At 40.6% G+C, this 20,541-nt stretch overlaps 1 protein-coding gene across 1 annotated transcript in view; it reads right to left on the bottom strand.

The window, feature by feature from the left end:
• Positions 1–638: 638 nt before the first annotated feature.
• The window catches only part of LOC124007074 (tumor necrosis factor receptor superfamily member 10A-like), a 37,744-nt gene continuing 17,841 nt past the window's right edge, over positions 639–20,541 (bottom strand). The window contains exons 2-10 of the mRNA XM_046317356.1: positions 18,125–18,296; positions 16,669–16,800; positions 12,956–13,067; positions 7,399–7,532; positions 6,223–6,315; positions 6,060–6,118; positions 5,456–5,761; positions 4,984–5,020; positions 639–3,557 (exon numbers count right to left, since the gene is read on the bottom strand). Of these exons, the coding sequence (XP_046173312.1) occupies positions 3,256–3,557; positions 4,984–5,020; positions 5,456–5,761; positions 6,060–6,118; positions 6,223–6,315; positions 7,399–7,532; positions 12,956–13,067; positions 16,669–16,800; positions 18,125–18,296 (1,347 nt within the window). The 3' untranslated portion in view covers positions 639–3,255. The remainder of the gene's footprint in view (positions 3,558–4,983; positions 5,021–5,455; positions 5,762–6,059; positions 6,119–6,222; positions 6,316–7,398; positions 7,533–12,955; positions 13,068–16,668; positions 16,801–18,124; positions 18,297–20,541) is intronic.

The following is a 20,541-nucleotide window of genomic DNA, read 5'->3' as shown; positions in this document are numbered from 1 at the left end:
TATGAAACAAATAGTTCATCAATTCTCAGTATATAACAATATTCATAAATACTTAATAATACGCCATTCTTTCACACATTGTTGTATAATATACAAAACCACTGAGTGCAGTATTAAAATAATTTGGAATTAATTATTCAAGTTATTCAGTTTTGAAATACAAAATATGCAAATTACAAAATTACACATTGGTTTCCTTACCCTGTAAGCAGTCTATGGACAAGGTATGACAGCAATCCATGCCTTGGTTTAGCTTCCCTGGCACTGTCTCCACATGCTAATGTTTTAGCATTTGTGGCACAAATCCCATTGAAGTGATATTAACATTTTTCGCACATCGTGTTCAAATGATCTCCTGTATAAGTGACTTTGTGGAGCTTCACAATACATTTTTAGATACTTTTAGATTATTTGGACATGATGCAACAAAAAAAACTGCTAATATCAGTCCAATGACTTGACTGGGATTTGTGCCACAAATGCTAAAATGTTAGCATGGGGAAATATTGCCAGGGAAACTAAACCAAAGCACGAATTGCTGTTATACCTTATGCTTATAGGATAAGGAAACCAACGTGTCACTTTATAATTTGGGTAAACTATCCCTTTAATACAAGATTCAATACATAAGGCAAAGATGGGATATTTGTACAAAATGTTTATTTCAAACGGACATTAAACAAACACAATGGCTTTGACACATTCTGAAATCCAGACGCAAACAATTGTCGAAGGGAGAAAATGACTTAAATAAGAAAAAAGAAGAGTTTTGGAGCTATGCAACTAAATAAACAGAAGTGAGGTGTGAGACCGCACAGCGCAAACATGATATGAACGCCAATGTATAATCCTAACTATTAAAAGTTCATGAAAAAAAGAGCCAAAAGCCGTCTCAAAGGTAATATTATAATGGAAGAGGGGTGTTAAAAAAATGTTGGTAGAAAAGCATTAAGAAGAATTAGAAAAAAATAAAGGTCCATAGAAATTGATGCAGGCTGTTTTTTCCATTGTCCGTCAATAGATGGCAGTGCCAGCACTGTAGCTTCAAATCCGTCAGCTTTAAAAAAAGAAGAATTCTTCGCTCTTTTACATAAGTGTAGCCACTAGACTAGAGGGTAAAAGGGGCTAAACCAAGTTTAATGTGCTCATACTTAGTAATCATATACTAGTATTCCTTCAGCTTTAAGGCTTTTCTTTTTTGTTAATAAAACTCTCTCTCTATATATATATATATATATAATGTGAAGCACATAAAACCACTCTTGGTAATGTATGTACAAAGGATGCTACAGGTAATAACCTTGGACTTTACAGAAATGAAAAAAGAACTTGGACTGAAATATCCAGAAAAGCTTTCCTTCATCTTCTTGACAGAGCCAAACAATGAGAAACAACGTGCTTTGCGTACCTGCATATTCATGTCTTTGTTGACATGTATAAAGGAGTCCAACTTTTTTAGCAATACATTATTACCCTTTTCACACTACTGAGCCCAACCCGAGCAGAGCTATACCGGACAATGTGAAAAGTACAGTGTGAATCAGGCAGAGAGAAAAACGTTTTTCAATAGTCCACAAATGTTGAGTTAAGCATAATTACAAAAGCCCCAACACAAAAGTGACCTTATGATGACCACCTTGACTGAATAAGAAACTCTATGTGCAGAAATGGCATATATACTGTAACTATTGAACTTCTATGTGCACTGACTGAACATAGTCTTTGATCAGTGGGGCGCCATCGAGCAGGACAGGATGAACCCCAAATGCAGGTCAGCCACTCCCGTCTGTCTATTTGATTTCAGTCATGTTGCCCTCTAGATAAATGTAGTCGTGATAACGTAGCAACACATTACTGCCCTATTTAGTTTTCCAGGGTTGCTGTGTTGGTAATTGAATAAATAATGAAACGTAATTATCATCCGTTTAAAATAAATATGTCAATAAATAAAACAGCTATGAAACCTTGAGGGCTCTGAGTGTTTGTGGGAAATGTTTGAGAAACATTGGACGAACAAAAGAAATAGTGACGGAAACTCCTTCCAACAAGTGCTGTGCATCAACGCATTAACACTGAAAAACGAAATAACTAACAACGCAGTCTATAAAACATTCAGTTTAGTCACTTATGCATTTTTAAAAAAAAGAATAATCTTTGCCCTTGCCTGCACTTATACACTTTAAATGAGCCTATGGCACGTTTTAAATCATAAACGAATCCCGAAACTTCAAAAAACAAAACAGTAACAGTAATGGACTACCGTATAACACATATTTACACACAAATATGCAAATATTATGACTCATACCAACTTGCATTTTAAACTAACATAGTACAATATGGTCTGTATTTTACTGTAATTTTTAACAGCATTATGCTTAAATGGCCTATCTCTACCTGTACTTCAAACATATAACCTTCTGCCTAATATGGGCATTTGTTACCTGTATCTCTAAACCCTACACGTGCCAGAGGCAAGTGCATCAAGTAGACGGAGTATCAGTGACATAGTGGTTGCGTTCCCTTGCTCAGACGTTACATGCACCAACCAATGGTTGCGTGCCACGCCATCAACTCTGTCATCGACTGACAGATTGGTATGACATATGTTGTGATTTGCTGATACTTAAAATACCTATCCAGGCATTGTAATATCTGGCAGGCGTCAGCAACGCCTGGGCATAGGAACGCGCAAGCTAATGCCACTCCTACAAACCAGTGTATGTCCCTGTCCCAGGGTTCGGTATTGGCCTATAAGCCTAATAATGTCGGTCGCTCAGAGAGAAGGGGTGGGGCGTAAAATCATGGAGGTCAAAGCTGAGCTCCAGACCTCACCCACTGGAAAACATCAACATCCATCAACAACATCGAACTCTTCTACCATTTTATGTTTTTGAAGACCGGACACACCAGGCCGATAATGCTATCTTCAAAAGAAAACAAGGTTTATCCCCAAATCCTCCATTTTGTTTTTTAGATTTTGTTTTAGAAAGCACAGGCCTTTAGGCCAAATACACCAGACCATATTGGCAGATATTCAAAAGACAACATTGTTTATCTCCAACTCCAACTCCAATTGGTATCTCCAATTGGTATCTCCAATTGGTGTTGTTTTAGAGGCACAGGCATATAGGCAGAATACATCAGGCCAATTCGGCCGATAAGAGTTGAGGTTGTCTTTCATCAATGTTTTTTTATTTCATCTCAATCCACACATGTCTCTGAGGCAGCGCCCCCCCCAGTGGGCTGGGGGTGTCAGGGCATGTCTGCATGTTTGTAGTAGCCCTTCTGGATGGCAGCGAAGGCAATGCTCTCAGCGGAGCGCCTCTGGTCCAGACTGAGAAGGGCCTGGAGCAGGGAGTTGATGTCCGCTTTCAGGCCCTCCTTCTGCATCCAGTTCTTCAGCAGGTCATACACCTTGTCGCCAGGGGGGGCACTCTCCGCCATCTTGATGTGGTTGTCATGGACGCCGATGTAGCGAAAAAACTTGTTGTGGATCCGCACGTCCAGGCACTCATCGAAGAGGTCAAAGCTCTTCTTCAGGGACGTCTCATCCCCTGGGGAGAGAAAGGAGAAATGGTACCTTGGTTCATTGTTGCTGATATCAGAAATAGGGGAGTTTTTCCTCTTTTCCTGACCACCAAGAAAATATGGGCTCTAGTTATAGACACTAACTAAGGTTCAAACTTTTTTCCTGAACCAGTCATCAGGAAAAAAACTCCCACCCATTGTCTTAGAAAACACAACTCTTTATCATGATATTTCCTTTTAATTATTATTGCACTTTAAATAATACATTTAAAAAAAAGGTAAGCAGCAAAAAGAACAATAAGAGAGTTTCTATAGACAAACATGTACAGTCCTGCACTGATTTAATGGTGCTCCGCATCAACTATTATCTATTTAAGAACCTGTGGTGGTCAATAATGTTTGTTGAAATGTATGTAAAGTGGTGGTTTTGTCTTTATTCTTCTTTTTTCTTTATGTTGAAGTTTGGTCCCAGCCAATGTCATGTCTAGTTTTGGGTCTATGTTTTATCTGTACATTTGTGTATTGGGGTCCTGAGTGGCACAGTGGTCGAAGACACTGCATCTTAGTGCTCGAGGCGTCACTACAGACACACTTGTTCAAATCCAGGCTGTATCATAACCAGCTGTGATTGGTAGTCCCATAGGGCGGTGAACAATTGGCTCAGCGTTGTCTGGGTTTGGCCAGTGTAGGCTGTCATTGTAAATAAGAATTTGTTCTTAACTAACTTGCCTAGTTAAATAAAGGTTAAATAAAAACATTTTTTTTATATTTTTTTATCTGTAGGGGTCTGTTCAGGCAGTGTGCTTCCCCTGTCACATTTTGTCCATTTTCTCAGCCTTACAATAGAGCTCCTTGTTAGGGTCCAAATTGTAAATGGTTGCTAACCTTATAGTGCCGGAGAGTTAACTCATAAAGCAATCAACCACTGAACAAGTAACGAGGTTTAAACGTGGAGCCGCCAGTAAATAAGCGCTAGACAGAATTTACTTCAGGGAGAGAAACAAACAAAGCCAAGCTACATTGACCACATATAGTTCAGTAGCACACACTCTACTAGTTAAATACCTTATAGGGGAGTCTCTATTCATCTAATTAAAATCGTAGGATGAAAGGACCACATATAAAATCCAGAATTAAATAATGGATCAAATTCATGATTGTTTTGATTTTCTGAGGCCTGACTTTAACTCAACGGTATTCCATCTCTATGGGGTGTATTCAGTGAGGTGAAACGCTACAAACCTTGCATATAGAAATGTAACTAGTACACCCTATTTACCTGACAATCACACAGTATTTGTTCTACCCAATAGATTTCTATCTGACCGTTCAGTAAAAATTCTCTCTTCTAAACAGACCCCAGTCAGGACAGGACGTGTTGTTTATGGTGTGTGTGGAACCCCTCCCTACTAGGACCCGGCCCACCCTCCAGCTCTGTGTGGGGTCTCTTACCTATCAGGGCCACAAGTCTCTTCTGCAGAGGATCATCCTGAAATGCGACAGAAGGAAAAACAAGAGTTAACCACCCACCAGGGGCCACCAGGAACAAATCTGTTATCCGTTTAGAAATATGTCAAACAGTATTAATATTATGAAAGTCTGCCTTGGTTAAAATACTGAAAACGTTGATAATGTTATTCCACTTCTTAGGACGTGTCTGTTGCAGGAATGCACAACTCCAGTCTCTGCCCTCTAGAACTGAAGTTGTGCTCACATGATCTGGTGCACGTAGGGTTTGTGTGGTTTTGTGTCCTAGGCCAAACCTAGCCCCAGGGTCCCTGCCCTCTGTCCCCCCCTCCTGCTATAACTGTATCCCCTACATTCCCCCCTCTCTGGCTCTGGTCCTCGTCTAACCTCCTCTGCCCCCATATCCCTCAAGCTCTCCTACCTCACAACCCCCAACCATCACCCCTGCCTCACTCACCCTGGCTGTGGGCTGCAGTCTCTGGGCGGAGGGGCTGTGTCGGGGGGAGCTGCCCGACGAGGCTGCCCCGGCGGTGGGCAGGGCCGACAGGCTGGTCTGGGAGGAGCTGGTGGTGTTGGGTAGGCTGTCACCCAGGCCCCGGTCCTCGTCCTCCCCCAATCCCAGGGGAGGGGAGGCCTTAATCAGGCCGCCCTGGGTCTCCTGCAGCAGGGGACGTGACTCGGGACGGACCTCCTCCCCCTCCTCCCCCTCCAGGCCAGCATTCTGGCTGTTCTGTCTCTCCTCTGCTGTGGGTCCACTCTCACCCTGAGGAAGAGATAAATAAAGAGAGGGAGTAAGAGAGAGAGAGAGATATAGAGCACGCGAGAGAGAGCGAAAGAGAGGACGAGACAGAGAGAGGGGTGGTGAGGGAGATAAGGAGATGGCATGGAGAGCGAGTGTGAAGCATGGAAGTTCACTTAGCAGATCAAAGTACACTCTGAGACGACAAATTAAAAATTCACCACCAGAGATTCATATCAATCCAACAGACATATATTGATCTACACTGACGATATATAACATAACCCCAATAGCATAAAGGGATAGAGATGGGAAAACTTACAATGGCAATCTTCACAATGTCACTGGAGTCACAGCGACTGTCTGAACCTGAGAGACAAACTAAAACACAAAGAGAACTATTAGAGAACCAATCTAAAATATTTTGAATCAATATGTATTTCAATACACAGGAGTGGCAAGGGACATTTATTTTGGTTACTCACCTGGCCGAAATGTACATGGCCTCTTGATCCAAAGCCACACACCAATCCCGATGAAGAGGAGGAAGAGCAAGAGCAGAATGACCAATGGCGTAACTTTTGGGAAGGGGAAATGAGGAAACATCCATTTAGAACATTGGTATTCAAATATTTTCAGCGGGGACCCCATTTTTTCCGCCAGAATTCTGGGGACCCCATTTTTTCGCCAAGAATTTCTTGTGACCCCACCCCAAATCTAATGACACAACTTTAAATCTGTATATTCAGGTTTTTAAATCAACAAATGACCTTCAATTCATTGCATTTTTACCTCTTATCAAAATGAAAAGAAAACAATAAATACATTGACTCAATATAATTGGATTTTTCAAATTATCTTTCTCAAAAACGTTTGCATATTATCCCATACAATAATCCGTACTCTTAATTTGGTGTACATAAAATAATACAAATATGTTTGACACCACTGCAATTCCCCCGAGACTCCACTAGTGGTCGCAACCCCGAGTTTGAATACCACCGATTTAGAATCATGTCTCATCATGATGAGCATATGACATCAATTGTATGCTGTTCATTCTCTTTATTTGATTGGTCCTCAATAAAAATGATTCAGAGCCTATAAAACAGAGCGATAAAGACTTATGTACAGTGGAGTAAACTACTTACGTAAAAATACTTTAAAGTACTACTTAAGTAGTTTTTTGGGGTATCTGTACTTTACTTGACTATTTATATTTTTGACAACTTTTACTTTTACTTCACTACATTAATAAAGAAAATAATGTACTCTTTACTGCATATATTTTCCCTAACACCCAAAAGTACTTGTTACATTTTGACAGGAAAACGGTCCAATTCATCCACTTATCAAGAGAACATACCTGGTCATCCCTACTGCCTCTGATCTGGCGGACTCACGAAACACAAATGCTTCATTTGTAAATTAATTTCTTAGTGTTGGAGTGTGCCCCTGGCTATCCGTAAATAAGAAATAAAACACAATTTGTGCTGTCTGGTTTGCATAATATAAGGAATTTGAAATGATTCATACTTTTACGTTTGATACTTAAGTATATTTAAAGCCAAATACTTTAATATTTCATTTTCTATTAATCTTTACTTCAAACTCAAGTATGGCTTTGAGTCCTTTTTCCACCACTGCTTATGTACACCTACCTATGGTCTCTGCAGAGATGGGGGCGGAGGTGGGGATGGCAATCGGGTGGAGGGTAGTGGAGATGTCTCGTTTCCTACACGCAGTGTTGGAGATGGGGGTGCATTTCTTCACCTCCTCCTCCCCCGCTTTACACCTGGGAAGACAAGAAAAGAGATAGAGGAATTAGTATTTTATTCTTTGATGGGGCTAGTGTTACTTCAGTAGAGAATTAGTTCAAATATGACAGTGCTGATCTCAGATCTGTTTGTGTGGTCTTGCCAACACCTATGGTCATGCCAATGACCATAAAGTTGGCTATACAGCACAAACAGATCTGGGACCAGGCTACTGTTAAGTATGCCTAGTGGTGTGATCTCTGGACTGGGGTCTGGAGGTGTAAACAGGGCTCTAAATTGTGACAATTGTGGTTGTATATGCTCCTAAATATTTGTCTGTGCAACCTGGAATTTTTATTTGTCCCTGTACCACTATTTCCAAGTGCCCTAGAGAAAAAAGCGAGCGCAGATTCGTGACCGTCATGATTGCACCATTACTATACTGCAGAGAAAATATGTCTGGGCGATATGGCCAGATATCATATCACAATGTTTTTCTCATTTTTTACGGGATGATGCTATTTGACAGTATTTTATGTTTTTGAATAATACAAGCTCTAAATATGCTTAATGAGTAGTGCATGATCCTAGGGTGGACAACAAATACATTGTAAGTGGTTTAATAGGGTTTTCTCTCTGTGTTTTATACTGTTCAATCAAACTTCAACCCAAAATAACTTTTTACATTTCTGGATTTCCTTCATTCATTTGTTATAATTCCCACACTGTACCACATCTGTTTTGTCTTTGTATGCCTCTATTAGTCACTTTTCTTTCTCCCTTTTTATTATTTATAATTCTCATCTATAACCGTGTATTTTCAATGGATTCAATGGCAGTTGCTACTTTAGCCACAAGGGACTGATTTGTAGCGTGCCAGCGCTGCCTCAAAGGCAATATTCTTCGAAAGAAAAACCCGAAGCTCTTGTCAAATAATTAGCAGTTCTCAACTGTTATCAGTCTAGTACTATTTCAAGTTTCATCACTCAGTGGTCCTTCTGTAGCTCAGTTGGTAGAGCATGGCGCTTGTAATGCCAGGGTAGTGGGTTCGATTCCCGGGACCACCCATACGTAGAATGTATGCACACATGACTGTAAGTCGCTTTGGATAAAAGTGTCTGCTAAATGGCATATATTATTACATCTACAGTGGGGCAAAAAAGTATTTAGTCAGCCACCAATTGTGCAAATACTTATTTTCCACCATAATTTGCAAATAAATTCATTAAAAATCCTACAATGTGATTTTCTGGATTTTTTTTCTCATTTTGTCTGTCATAGTTGAAGTGTACCTATGATGAAAATTACGGGCCTCTCTCATCTTTTTAAATGGGAGAACTTGCACAATTGGTGGCTGACTAAATACTTTCTTGCCCCACTGTATATAATATTAAACAAACCAGACATTTAAATACCGTTATGTAAAGTAAAGTAAAAAAATCTGAACCAGTTCATCATCACCCTTACAAAAAAAGAGTAAATGTGCAGTAATTGCAGAATAACTGAAGTAAAGGTTGACCGATTAATTTGCAGGGCCGATTAATCTGGGCCGATTTCAAGTTTTCATAACAATCGGTAATCGGCCTGGTTGATGATATTACTAGTTTAACTAGCTTGTCCTGTGTTGCATATAATCAATGCGGTGCCTGTTAATTTATAATCGAATCCCAGCCTACTTCAATTTCGCCAAACGGGTGAAGATTTACCAAAAGCGCATTCGCGAAAAAAGCACAATCGTTGCACCAATGTACCTAACCATAAACATCAATGCCTTTCTTAAAATCAATACACAAGTATATATTTTTAAACCTGAATATTTAGTTAAAATAAATTAATGTTAGCAGGCAATATTAACTAGGGAAATTGTGTCCCTTCTCTTGTGCTCACTGCAAGCAGAGTCAGGGTAGGGTATATGCAGCAGTTTGGGCCGCCTGACTTGTTGCGAACTGTGTGAAGACCATTTTTTCCTAACAAAGACCGAAATAAAGTTGCCAGAATTTTACATCATTATGACATAACATTGAAGGTTGTAATGTAACAGCAATATTTAGACTTAGGGTTGCCACCCATTGGATAAAATACGGAGCTGTTCCGTATTTCACTGAAAGAATAAACGTTTTGTTTTCAAAATGATAGTTTCCGGATTTGACCATATTAAATGACCTAAGGCTTGTATTTCCATGTCTTTATTATATTATAATTAAGTCCATGATTTGATATTTGATAGAGCAGTCTGACTGAGAGGTGGTAGGCAGCAGCAGGATCGTAAGCATTCATTCAAACAGCACTTTCCTGCGTTTGTCAGCAGCTCTTAGCAATGCTTGATGCACAGCGCTGTTTATGACTTCAAGCCTATAAACTCCCAAGATTAGGCTAGCAATAATATAGTAATAATATAATATAATATAATAACTACAACCTAAAACTTCTTAACTGGGAATATTGAAGACTCATGTTAAAAGGAACCACCAGCTTTCATATCTTCTCATGTTCTGAGCAAGGAACTTAAACGTGAACATTTTTTACATGGGACATATTGCACTTTTACTTTCTTCTCCAACACTTTGTTTATGCATTATTTAAACCAAATTGAACATGTTTTATTATTTATTTGAGACCAAATAGATTTTATTGCCGTATTATATTAACCTCTCTAGGGGGAGTGCGACGCTACCGTCCCACCTGGCCAACATCCAGTGAAATTGTAGAGCGTCAAATTCAAATTCAAAAACAGAAATAAAAATTCATGAAACATACGTGTTATACATCGTTTAAAGATCAACTTCTTTTAATCCAACCACGGTGTCAGATTTCAAAAAGACTTTACGGTGGAAGCAAACCGTGCGATTATCTGAGAACAGCGCCCAGCAGACAAATCATTACAAACAGTAACCAGCCAAGTAGACGAGTAAAAGTCAGAAATAGCGATACAATTAATCACTTACCTTTGATGATCTTCATATGGTTACACTCACAAAACTTCCAGTTACCCAATAAATGTTTGTTTTGTTCGATTTATTCCCTCTTTATATACAAAAACCTCCGTTTTGTTAGCATGTTTTGTTTAGTAAAACACTGTCAAACAACATCCGGTGAAATTGCAGAGCGTGAAACTCAACAAAACAGAAATTCTCAGAATAAACATACATAAAAGATACAAATGTTATACACCAGCTTAAAGATCTTCTTCTTGTTGATCCAACCGCTGTGTAAGATTTCAAAAAGGCCTTACGGTGAAAGCAAACCATGCAATTATCTGAGAACAGCGCCCAGTAGACAAATCATTACAAACAGTTAGCAGAAATAAGAGGAGTAACAAAGTCAGAAATAGCATTCAAATTCATCACTTACCTTTGATGATCTTCATATGATTGCACTCCCAAGATTCCATATTACACAATAAATGTTAGTTTTGTTCGATCAAGTCCCTCTTTATATTCAAAAACATCCGTTTTGTTGGTGCGTTTTGTTCAGTAACCCATTGGAACAAAGCGCGGTCATAACAGACAGACTAAACATTTAAAAAAGTACCATAAAGGTTTGTTTTTAACATGTCAAACGATATTTTTGTCATAAATAATCAATCATATTTCAATCAGACAAAAGCCAATAGAAAAGAAAAACAAGAAATGTGCGCTCCCGGTCACAATCTGGACTCGTGTCTGGAAATTTCCACAGTCCTTTCATTGAACGTGGTGTTTCGCCCTCATTTTTCATAGTAAAAGCCTGAAACAATGCCTAAAGATTGGCCACATGTAGAAGAAGCCATAGGGATCGTGAACTGCGTCATAAGTCTTTGTATGATGGATAGGATTTCAATGGAAAAACACAATTTCAAAATAAAAGCACTTCATTGCTGGATTTTCCTCAGGTTTTCACCTGCCATATCAGTTCTGTTATACTCACAGGCATTATTTTAACAGTTTTGGAAACTTTAGAGTGTTTTCTATCCAAATCTACCAATTATATGCATATCCTAACTTCTTGGCTTTTCATAAAAAATTCCGAATGCTGCCCCCTACCCTAGTGAGGTTAAGTTAAAATAAAAGTGTTCATTGTTCATTCAGTGTTGTAATCGTCATTATCACAAATATATATATAAAATATTTTTTGGGTCCTCCAATCATCGGTATCGGCATTGAATAATCATAATCGGTCGACCTCTAAACTGAAGTGATACTGCACTGTTTCTGAAGTTACACTGCAAGAAACGTGTTATTTTGGACGCAGTATTTTCAGCAGACACAGCACTCTAACAGCAATCTTTTTTCGTAAGCGCAATACACTGAGTGTACAAAACACTGCTCTTTCCGTGACATCGACTGACCAGGTGAATCCGGGTGAAAGCTATGATCCCTTATTGATGTCACCTGTTAAATCCACTTCAATTAGTGTAGATGAAGGGGAGGAGACAGGTTAAAGAAGGATGTTTAAGCCTTGAGACAATTGAGACATGGATTGTGTATGTGTGCCATTCAGAAGTTGAATGGGCAAGACAAAAGCCTTTGTACGGGGTATGGTAGTAAGTGCCAGGTGCACCAGTTTGAGTGTCTCAAGAACGGCAACGCTGCTGGGTTTTTCACACTCAACAGTTACCTGTGTGTATCAAGAATGATCCACCACCCAAAGGACATCCAGCCAACTTGACACAACTGTGGCAAGCATTGGAGCCAGCATCCCTTCCGACAGCTATTCGAGTTCATGCACCGACAAATGAGGCTGTTCTGAGGGCAAAAAGGGGGTGCAACGCAAAAGTAGGAAAGTGTTCCTAATGTTTTGTACACTCAGTGTATAGTAAAATATGGTTTCTCCGCCCAGCCTGAGAAAACTTCTTGTTTCCTAGCCCAAACCGTTCAAAAGTTCCACCCATATTACCAGCGCTACGTTTTTTTCTTCCATCACGCTTTAGGCGGCCGATATTACATTCATAAACCGATATTCATATATATTTATATATATTCATAGATATTTACATTCATAAACCATGTTATTGGCCGTTCTAAAACTACTCGCGGAACATGAACCATTTGTTTACACCTTGTTCAGTCATGATACCTCATTAGCTAGGTAGCTAACAATCTGGTCATTTACCAGCATATCCAAACATTATGGGGCACAGAAAGAAGCTTCTGACAGATCTTTTGCATGTCTTCACTCACTCCCTAGCTTGACTATCTTAAAGAAACAGTGTACAATCTCAATAGGAAATAGTGCTTTTTTTCACAGTATTCCAAAAATGGTATTTGTATCAACAGCTTTATAATAAACATAGACGTATTCATTTCATATTCGCTTCTAAAACGTGCTTCAAAAAGTAGCTGGAATTCTTATAGGCCCAATATAACCTGTATCTCAATCAATTTTGTACAATTTCATGCGGTCCTAAATGTTATGTTGTGTGCCTAACTTTGATTTGTTTTTATTTAGAGGCCTGGGTGTAAATGTTTAAGCTGGCACTCACTTGGCACATCTCTTGCAGACCTCACAGGCCTGCTCTGGCACACAGAAGGTGCCCGCTTGACACTGGCACTGGGTGTCTGCTGTACTGGTACAGGGCACTGTCTGGCTCTGGTCTGTGAAGGGAGAGAGGGAGAGAGTACTAATATATTCTACATTCAATAATACAGGTAGCAGTTTATTGTCAGTTGGTATACAGTGCCTTCGGAAAGTATTCAGACCCCCTTGACTTTTTACACATCTTGTTACGTTACAGCCTTATTCTGAAATGGATTACATAAAACAATGTCCTCAGCAATCTAAACACAATACCCCATAATGAAAAAGCAAAAACAGGTTTTCAATTTGTATAAAAAAATAAATAAATACCTTATTTACATAAGTATTCTTCTACACCTGCACTGCTTGCTGTTTGGGGTTTTAGGCTGGGTTTCTGTACAGCACTTTGAAATATCAGCTGATGTACGAAGGGCTTTATAAATACAATTTGATTGATTGATTGATTCAGACCCTTTGCTATGACACTCTAAATTGAGCTCAGGTGCATCCTGTTTCTACTCATCTTCCTTGAGATGTTTTTACAACTTTATCGGTTGTAAATTCAATTGATTGGACATGATTTGGAAATGCACACACCTGTCTATATAAGGTCTAACAGTTGACAGTGCACGTCAGAGCAAAAAACAAGCCATGAGGATGAAGGAATTGTCCGTAGAGCTCAGAGACAGGATTGTGTCGAGGTACAGATCTGGGGAAGGGTACCAAAACATTTCTGTAGCATTGAATGTTTCCAAGAACACATTGGCCTCCATCATTCTTAAATGGAAGAAGTTTGGAATCACCAAGACTCTTCCTAGAGCTGGCCGCCCGGCCAAACTGAGCAATCGGGGGAGAAGGGCCTTGGTCAGGGAGGTGACCAAGAACCCGATGGTCACTCTGACAGAGCTCCAGAGTTCCTCTGTGGAGATGGGTGAACCTTCCAGAACGACAGCCGTCTCTGGTGGACTGCTGCAATCAGGCCTTTATGATAGAGTGGCAAGACGGAAGCCACTCCTCAGTAAAATGCACACGACAGCCTGCATGGAGTGACCATGAGAAACAGGAATCTTCCTCCAGACCATGAGAAACAGGATTCTCTGGCCTGAATGCCAATGCCAAGCGTCAAGTCTGGAGGAAACCTGGCACCATCCCTACGGTGAAGCATGGTGGTGGCAGCATCATGCTGCGGGGATGTTTTTTCGCTGCAAGGACTGGGAGACTAGTCAGGATCGAGGCAAAGATGAACAGAGCAAAGTACAGAGAGATCCTTGATGATAACCTGCTCCAGAGCGCTCAGGACCTCAGACTGGGGTGACGGTTCAACCTTCCAACAGGACAGCGACCCTAAGCACACAGCCAAGACAACGTAGGAGTGGCTTTGGGACAAGTCTCTGAATGTCCTTGAGTGGCCCAGCCAGAGCCCCGACGTGAACCCGATTGAACATCTCTGAAAATGTTTGAAAATAGCTATGCAGCAACGCTCCCCATCCAACCTGACAGAGCTTGAGGATCTGCAGAGAAGAATGGGAGAAACTCCCCAAATAGAGGTATGCCAAGCTTGTCGCGTCATACCCAAGAAAACTCGAGGTCATAATCAGCCAAAGGTGCTTCAACAAAGTAATGGCCTCCCGAGTGGCAAAGTGGTTTAAGGCACTGCATCGGAGTGCTAGTTGTGCCACTAGAGATTCTGGGTTCAAGTCCAGGCTCTGTTGCAGCCGGCCGCAACCGGGAGACCCATGGGGTGGGCGCACAATTGGCCCTGCGTCGTCCGGGTTAGGGTAGGGTTTGGCTGGCTTGGATGTCCTTGTCCCATAGCGCACTAGTGGCTCCTGTGGCGGGCCGGGCACAGTGCACGCTGACACAGTTGCCACACGCATGGTGTTTCCTCCGACACATACAGTTCATGGGTTAAGTGGGCACTGTGTCACGAAGCAGTGCAGCTTGGTTGGGTTGTGTTTCGGAGGACGCACGGCTCTCTGCCTCCCCTGAGTCCATACCGGAGTTGCAGCAATGAGACAAGACTGTAACTACCAATAAGAAAAGGGGGTAAAACTAACGATTTAAAAAACATATATTTAAAAACAAAGTACTGAGTAAAGGGTCTGAATACTTATTGATATTTGTGATATTTCAACAACAAAAACGTATTAGCAAAAATTTCTACAAACCTGTTTTTTGCTTTGTCATTATGGGGTTTTGTATATAGATGGATGATGGGGAAAAACTATTTAAGGCCGTAACCTAGCAAAATGTGGAAAAAGTCAAGGGGTCTGAATACTTTTCGAAGGCACTATATATCACTAAGTTATTCTTATGCAATTACCTTGCAATATCCTTATCAGGCATTTTGAAAAATAAACACCAGGTATTTAGGGTATTGTTTTATATGAGTCGGACCAATAAACTAAACCGATAAACTAAACCGATGCCAAGGTCAAAAATAGACTACGTTACTCAAAAGATCATAGTGCGCTCATAAAATCTTTTAAAACAATGACCCAACAAGAACCATAAAAAACTATTTCACAACATGTGAATGATAAGAAAATGAATTCTAAGTAATCCTGCAGAAAGTAACTTTGTAATATAGCTGGCTAAAGAAAAAGACTAACAAGATGATATAGTAGCTGGAGGATACATTTTCTTAGTTTGATTTAAATCGGTCTTTTCTTAGATGCTCTCTCTGTATACGGCGTGAGAGACTATTTGATGAAAGCCTTCTGAAACATCATTTTTTACACCACAACTTAATACAATTGTGCTTTTGAGCGAGAGTTTTAAGACAAAGATTTGTCTGTTTACACAGTGTGGACAGTGTGTATGCACCGATGCACTCGCATAATAATGCTCTTTCTCAACACCTCAGTGACTAGCCACTGGGCACAGACGTCTACTTTTGATTTTTGCATTTGGCTGAGTTGTCAACTAACGTGAATTCAACATGAAATCGACAGACACATACCACGTGATTGGATTTAGGTTCAAAGTTGACTAAATGCCCTTACGTTGATTACTGTTTGCAAATCCAATTCGTTTTCCACACCATCACATTGATTTTTAGCGTTGAAATAACACGGAAACAACGTTGCTTCAACTAGTTTTTGCCCAGTGGGGAAGAACAAAACATGTCAATCTCCTGTAACAGTAGTCGCCATAGTCTCTTTTCTTTGGGTCAGGCCTTTCATTTGGCACAAAGACACACGGTGTGGGGGACAATACAACACAACCACATCCAACTGCTGTGCAAGGTAACGCAACCACACACATGACTCTCCTGAGACAGGTAACAAAAAAATCTGCTTTCAGGGTGTGTGAAACAAAACAACAAAGACCCACCCACATGTAATACCACTGGATCATATTACCATACAGGGAGAAAGCCACAATGTATTATTCTGCCCTCTCTGGAACAAAAGTCTATCAAGTTAAACTGTGATGCTCCATGAAAAGACTTCTGGAATGGTTGTCTACCTTGGTTAATCGTTTATGAATTGGCAACAGACAAAAGAGAGGGTCACTCTGCTTGATTGACCAGAAATAGCTAACTTCATGTGAAATGGATGAGTCTCTTCTTACAACGACACAATCCTTTAAGGACAGCTAAAAGAGGGCAGATAAAAGGTAAAACAACAAACAACAGTTACAGGACTACAAATAAAAGTCAGAGGACTCCATTACCCATGCGACAGTGGGTGCAGGGCAGGCAGCGGTTCATCCCGTTGGAGTGTTCTGTGTAGGAAAAGCCATGTTCGCAGGGCATGCACGTCCCTTGCTCCATGTCCCGGTCGCACGCCCTCAGCATGAATGTACCTGTTGACCAATAATCTAATCAATTCAGAAAAAATGTACACAAATACAAATATACTCTGATATCGCCTTTCTAATTGTTTTATTTAACCTTTAACCAAATTTAGGACACATTTAGCCTGTAGCATTTCTTCGCGTAACACAGAGGGTGGTGTATTTATGTATGTGTGTGTTGAGATGGTAGTGTGTGTGTGTGTGTGTGTGTGTGTGTGTGTGTGTGTGTGTGTGTGTGTGTGTGTGTGTGTGTGTGTGTGTGTGTGTGTGTGTGTGTGTGTGTGTGTGTGTGTGTGTGTGTGTGTGTGTGTGTGTGTGTGTGTTTGCTAACTGCCATGGCATATGTAAACTAAATACTACGGTAGTGGTTTTGTGTCTACTTTCTTGGTTGTAATGTAACATTTGCATTTTTTGTGCTCTGTTCATGCATGCAATGCTTTAGGCACCTTATTATCATGTGTTCAGAGAAAATATACTATCACACCAGAAAGAGAAGGAAAGAGAGTGAAAGAGGGAATGAGGGAGCGTGAGAAATATACAGAGGAAAGAATGAAAAGGTAATTGCCATTTCTGACTAACTAGCTACAGATAGAGGCAGCGCAGTTAGCGACAAAATGCTATCTTATTGCAGCTAATTTACTAGTGTACATATTTAAACTGTGGGTGTATCTCTACACCTAGGCCTGTCTCTTTCTTTCTCTATCTGTCTGTCTGCCTGTTCTTATCTGGCTGACCCAAAAGGTCAAAACAGGTCATCTGAACAGAAAAGTATTCGCTAGCTTGCTAATGCTAGCAATAGTAATAGCTTGTTAGCAGTAGCTTCCTAGCAATAGCAAGAATATAATGTCCTTGGCTCATTCCACAGCGCTGGCAGCAGTAAGGCAGTGGTTCGGTTTTAATGGGACTACTGCCACTTTTAAAACAAACCCTACTCCTTGAATGTTTACTACTGGGTTTAGTTAAAAAGCATGGATTGGGTTCCCAGCTGCTAGCTTGGGCATGGGTTCTGCTTTGCTATCCTCACATATTTGGCATTACTCTGACTCTTTAAGACCCTGTCCTAAGGCACAGACTCTAATAGGAACCATGTTAAAGAAGCTGTAAACCCAGTCCGAGTTACCTTCTCTCTGGAATGCCTGCTTATAATTTATCATAAGGACCGGTTCTATATTGGGTTCTAGGTTCTGTTCATAAGAGGTGGTTCTAGTTCTGGTTCCGGGCTCAGGTTTTAGAAACTGAGATTTGTCTGGCCTTGACTGTTAGCCTGGCAGCGTATAAGACCAACATTCTCACTTGGGTTCTAGATCAGGTTTTGGGACTGGGTTCTCCTTACCAGCCTGGCAGTTGAGACAGCAGAGGCCCTGGTGGAGGTACTGCTGGTTCTCCACACAGTTTTTGTGTTGCAGCGTCCGGTTCCTGTCATCGCCGGACCACTGGGTCGCCACCACGCCATTCAGCTCTGCCCCACAGCACACCAGCCAAGAGCACAGCAGGAACACCACCACCTAGACAGGAGAGGGAGAGAGAAGGGGATTGGGGGAGAAAGAGGTGAATAAGAGATGGAGGGGGGAGACAGGGGAGAATTGTATTTATTTATTTAACCTTTAGTTAACCAGGTAAGTCAATTAAGAACACATTCTTATTTACAATGATGGCCTGGAAAGAGGTGATTGCCAGTGCAGCAAGAGAGAGAGAGAAAGTGAGAGAGAAAGTGAGAGAGATAAAGTGAGAGAGAGAGAAAGAGAGAGAGAACAGGAGGGAGGGACGGGTTCACATTGCCAGGTTCACACTCACCCACCCACCCACATTCAGAGAGAGGGAGGAGAGAGGACTGTCTGTATATGTTCTCGTAAGAACCCTTGTTTGAACTATCTGATCTGAACATCTGTACAGGAAAGCCAATTAGGAGAGCCAGCCGGAGTTAGAAAACAGAGACAAAACAACATAACATGTGTATGTACACAGTAGGGCTGTCCCTGACAACAGAAAACCGTGGGCCACCGAAGTCTTCTGTTCTTTCAACCAATCGATTGGTCTCCATTTTTAAACTTGTATTTTTCCATATATAGACACACCCTATGTGTTTTAATTGAATCAACTATATGCATTGAGCTTATCTAATGCTTTAAGCTACAGTTTGATGAAATAAGACAAATGCCTCAAGACACCGCCAGAGATCTAGATACCTGACCCAACTACTCCTCCCTCTCCTGCTGGCTTTCGCAGATTCTGCCATTACTCTCCTGAAGTTGGCGGTAATAGGCTACACCAGGAGTCGGCGACCTTTCTCATGTGGAATGCCAATTTATCTTACCATTTCTACCGATCTGCGTGTCAGTTATGGTTTTCAAATGCACATTTTCGTGAAAGAGTTTAATTTCATTTAGTATATCTCAAAACCATTGTCATGTGGTTAATCAAAATTCTATCCAAATCTAAATGAAAATGATACAAACCGAAAATGTTACTTCTATTGCCATCTGTGCAAAAATAGCCTACATAAACCCAACAAATAAAAACACTGGCGCCTGCAGGTAGAAAATATCCTGATAAAAATAAATATCCTATAAATCACATTGGCTACACATGGCCTGTCTGCAATGAACTTGAAACATTGTCTCAACTATTACATTGGGTACAGCCAAAGCTTGCCTAGCAAACTTGCAACATTGTATAAAATATTCTGGGCCCTCAAGAGTTTTCCACCCAGTGACCTCGGGACAGACACAGCTGTAGGCTATTTGTGCAAGGAATAAGAAGCGGTGCTTGACTTAGGCAGAAGCTCACTGGAGCTGAGTATCGGCACCTCAAATGTTCTACTGCTTGAGCTCCTGCACCTAAATATTACCAGCACCAGCACACAAAATGAGTACCGGAACCTATTCATGTCCATGTCAAGCACTGATAAGAAGTAATAAGGTAGGCCTATTTTATGACGTTTCCACTGGATCGGGGCATTTTTCCCTTTCACCCCGAGTGGTTATCGAAAGGAAGAGAGCTGGAAAGGTTTTTCAAAAACATTGAGGAGATATTTTAATTCCCAATGAATGTAAAAACAGATATTTTCTTGCAGTTTGAGGTGAAGAAAACCTTACTTGGAGAAGCTCCACAAGTCATTAGTGGTGGTGCGTTAAACCAATCAGAAATACTATCAGATCCCCAAATGGGCACAATTATATACTTACATTTGCACGCAGGCTAGGTAGCCTATAGGTCTACTTCTATACATGCACATCCTTACTCAACATTGACAGGAGTCCTCCAAATAAAACTTGTCTCACAAGTGTAGCATAGGTTGTGCACTCTGCAAAACAACATGTCCACTCATACAATGAGAATGGGAAGACTGGAATTATAATACTGAATGTATTAACATAATTTACCGTAACCAATATAACAAACATTGTAGATTAGAAATTATGTTTATAAAATTTGGGAGGAGCATGGCGATGCGGTACAGAGCTCGATTTGACCTCTGTATGCGTCTGCCTCCAATCCACATTTTCGGATCAAGCATACAATGGCTTTTAGGCCTCCGCAATGGATTAATTTACTGAGATGAGCGCAAATGTGTATATACAGTTGAAGTCGGAAGTTTACATACACCTTAGCCAAATACATTTCAATTCAGTTTTTCACAATTCCTGACATTTAATCATAGTAGAAATTCCCTGTCTTAGGTCAGTTAGGATCACTACTTTATTTTAAGAATGTGAAATGTCAGAATAATAGTAGAGAGAATTATTTATT

Source organism: Oncorhynchus gorbuscha, linkage group LG20 (genome assembly GCF_021184085.1).
Source record: "Oncorhynchus gorbuscha isolate QuinsamMale2020 ecotype Even-year linkage group LG20, OgorEven_v1.0, whole genome shotgun sequence".
Lineage (NCBI taxonomy): Eukaryota > Metazoa > Chordata > Actinopteri > Salmoniformes > Salmonidae > Oncorhynchus > Oncorhynchus gorbuscha.
The sequence above is the reverse complement of the archived record's forward strand: the minus strand, read 5'-3'. Positions and strand labels throughout refer to the sequence as shown.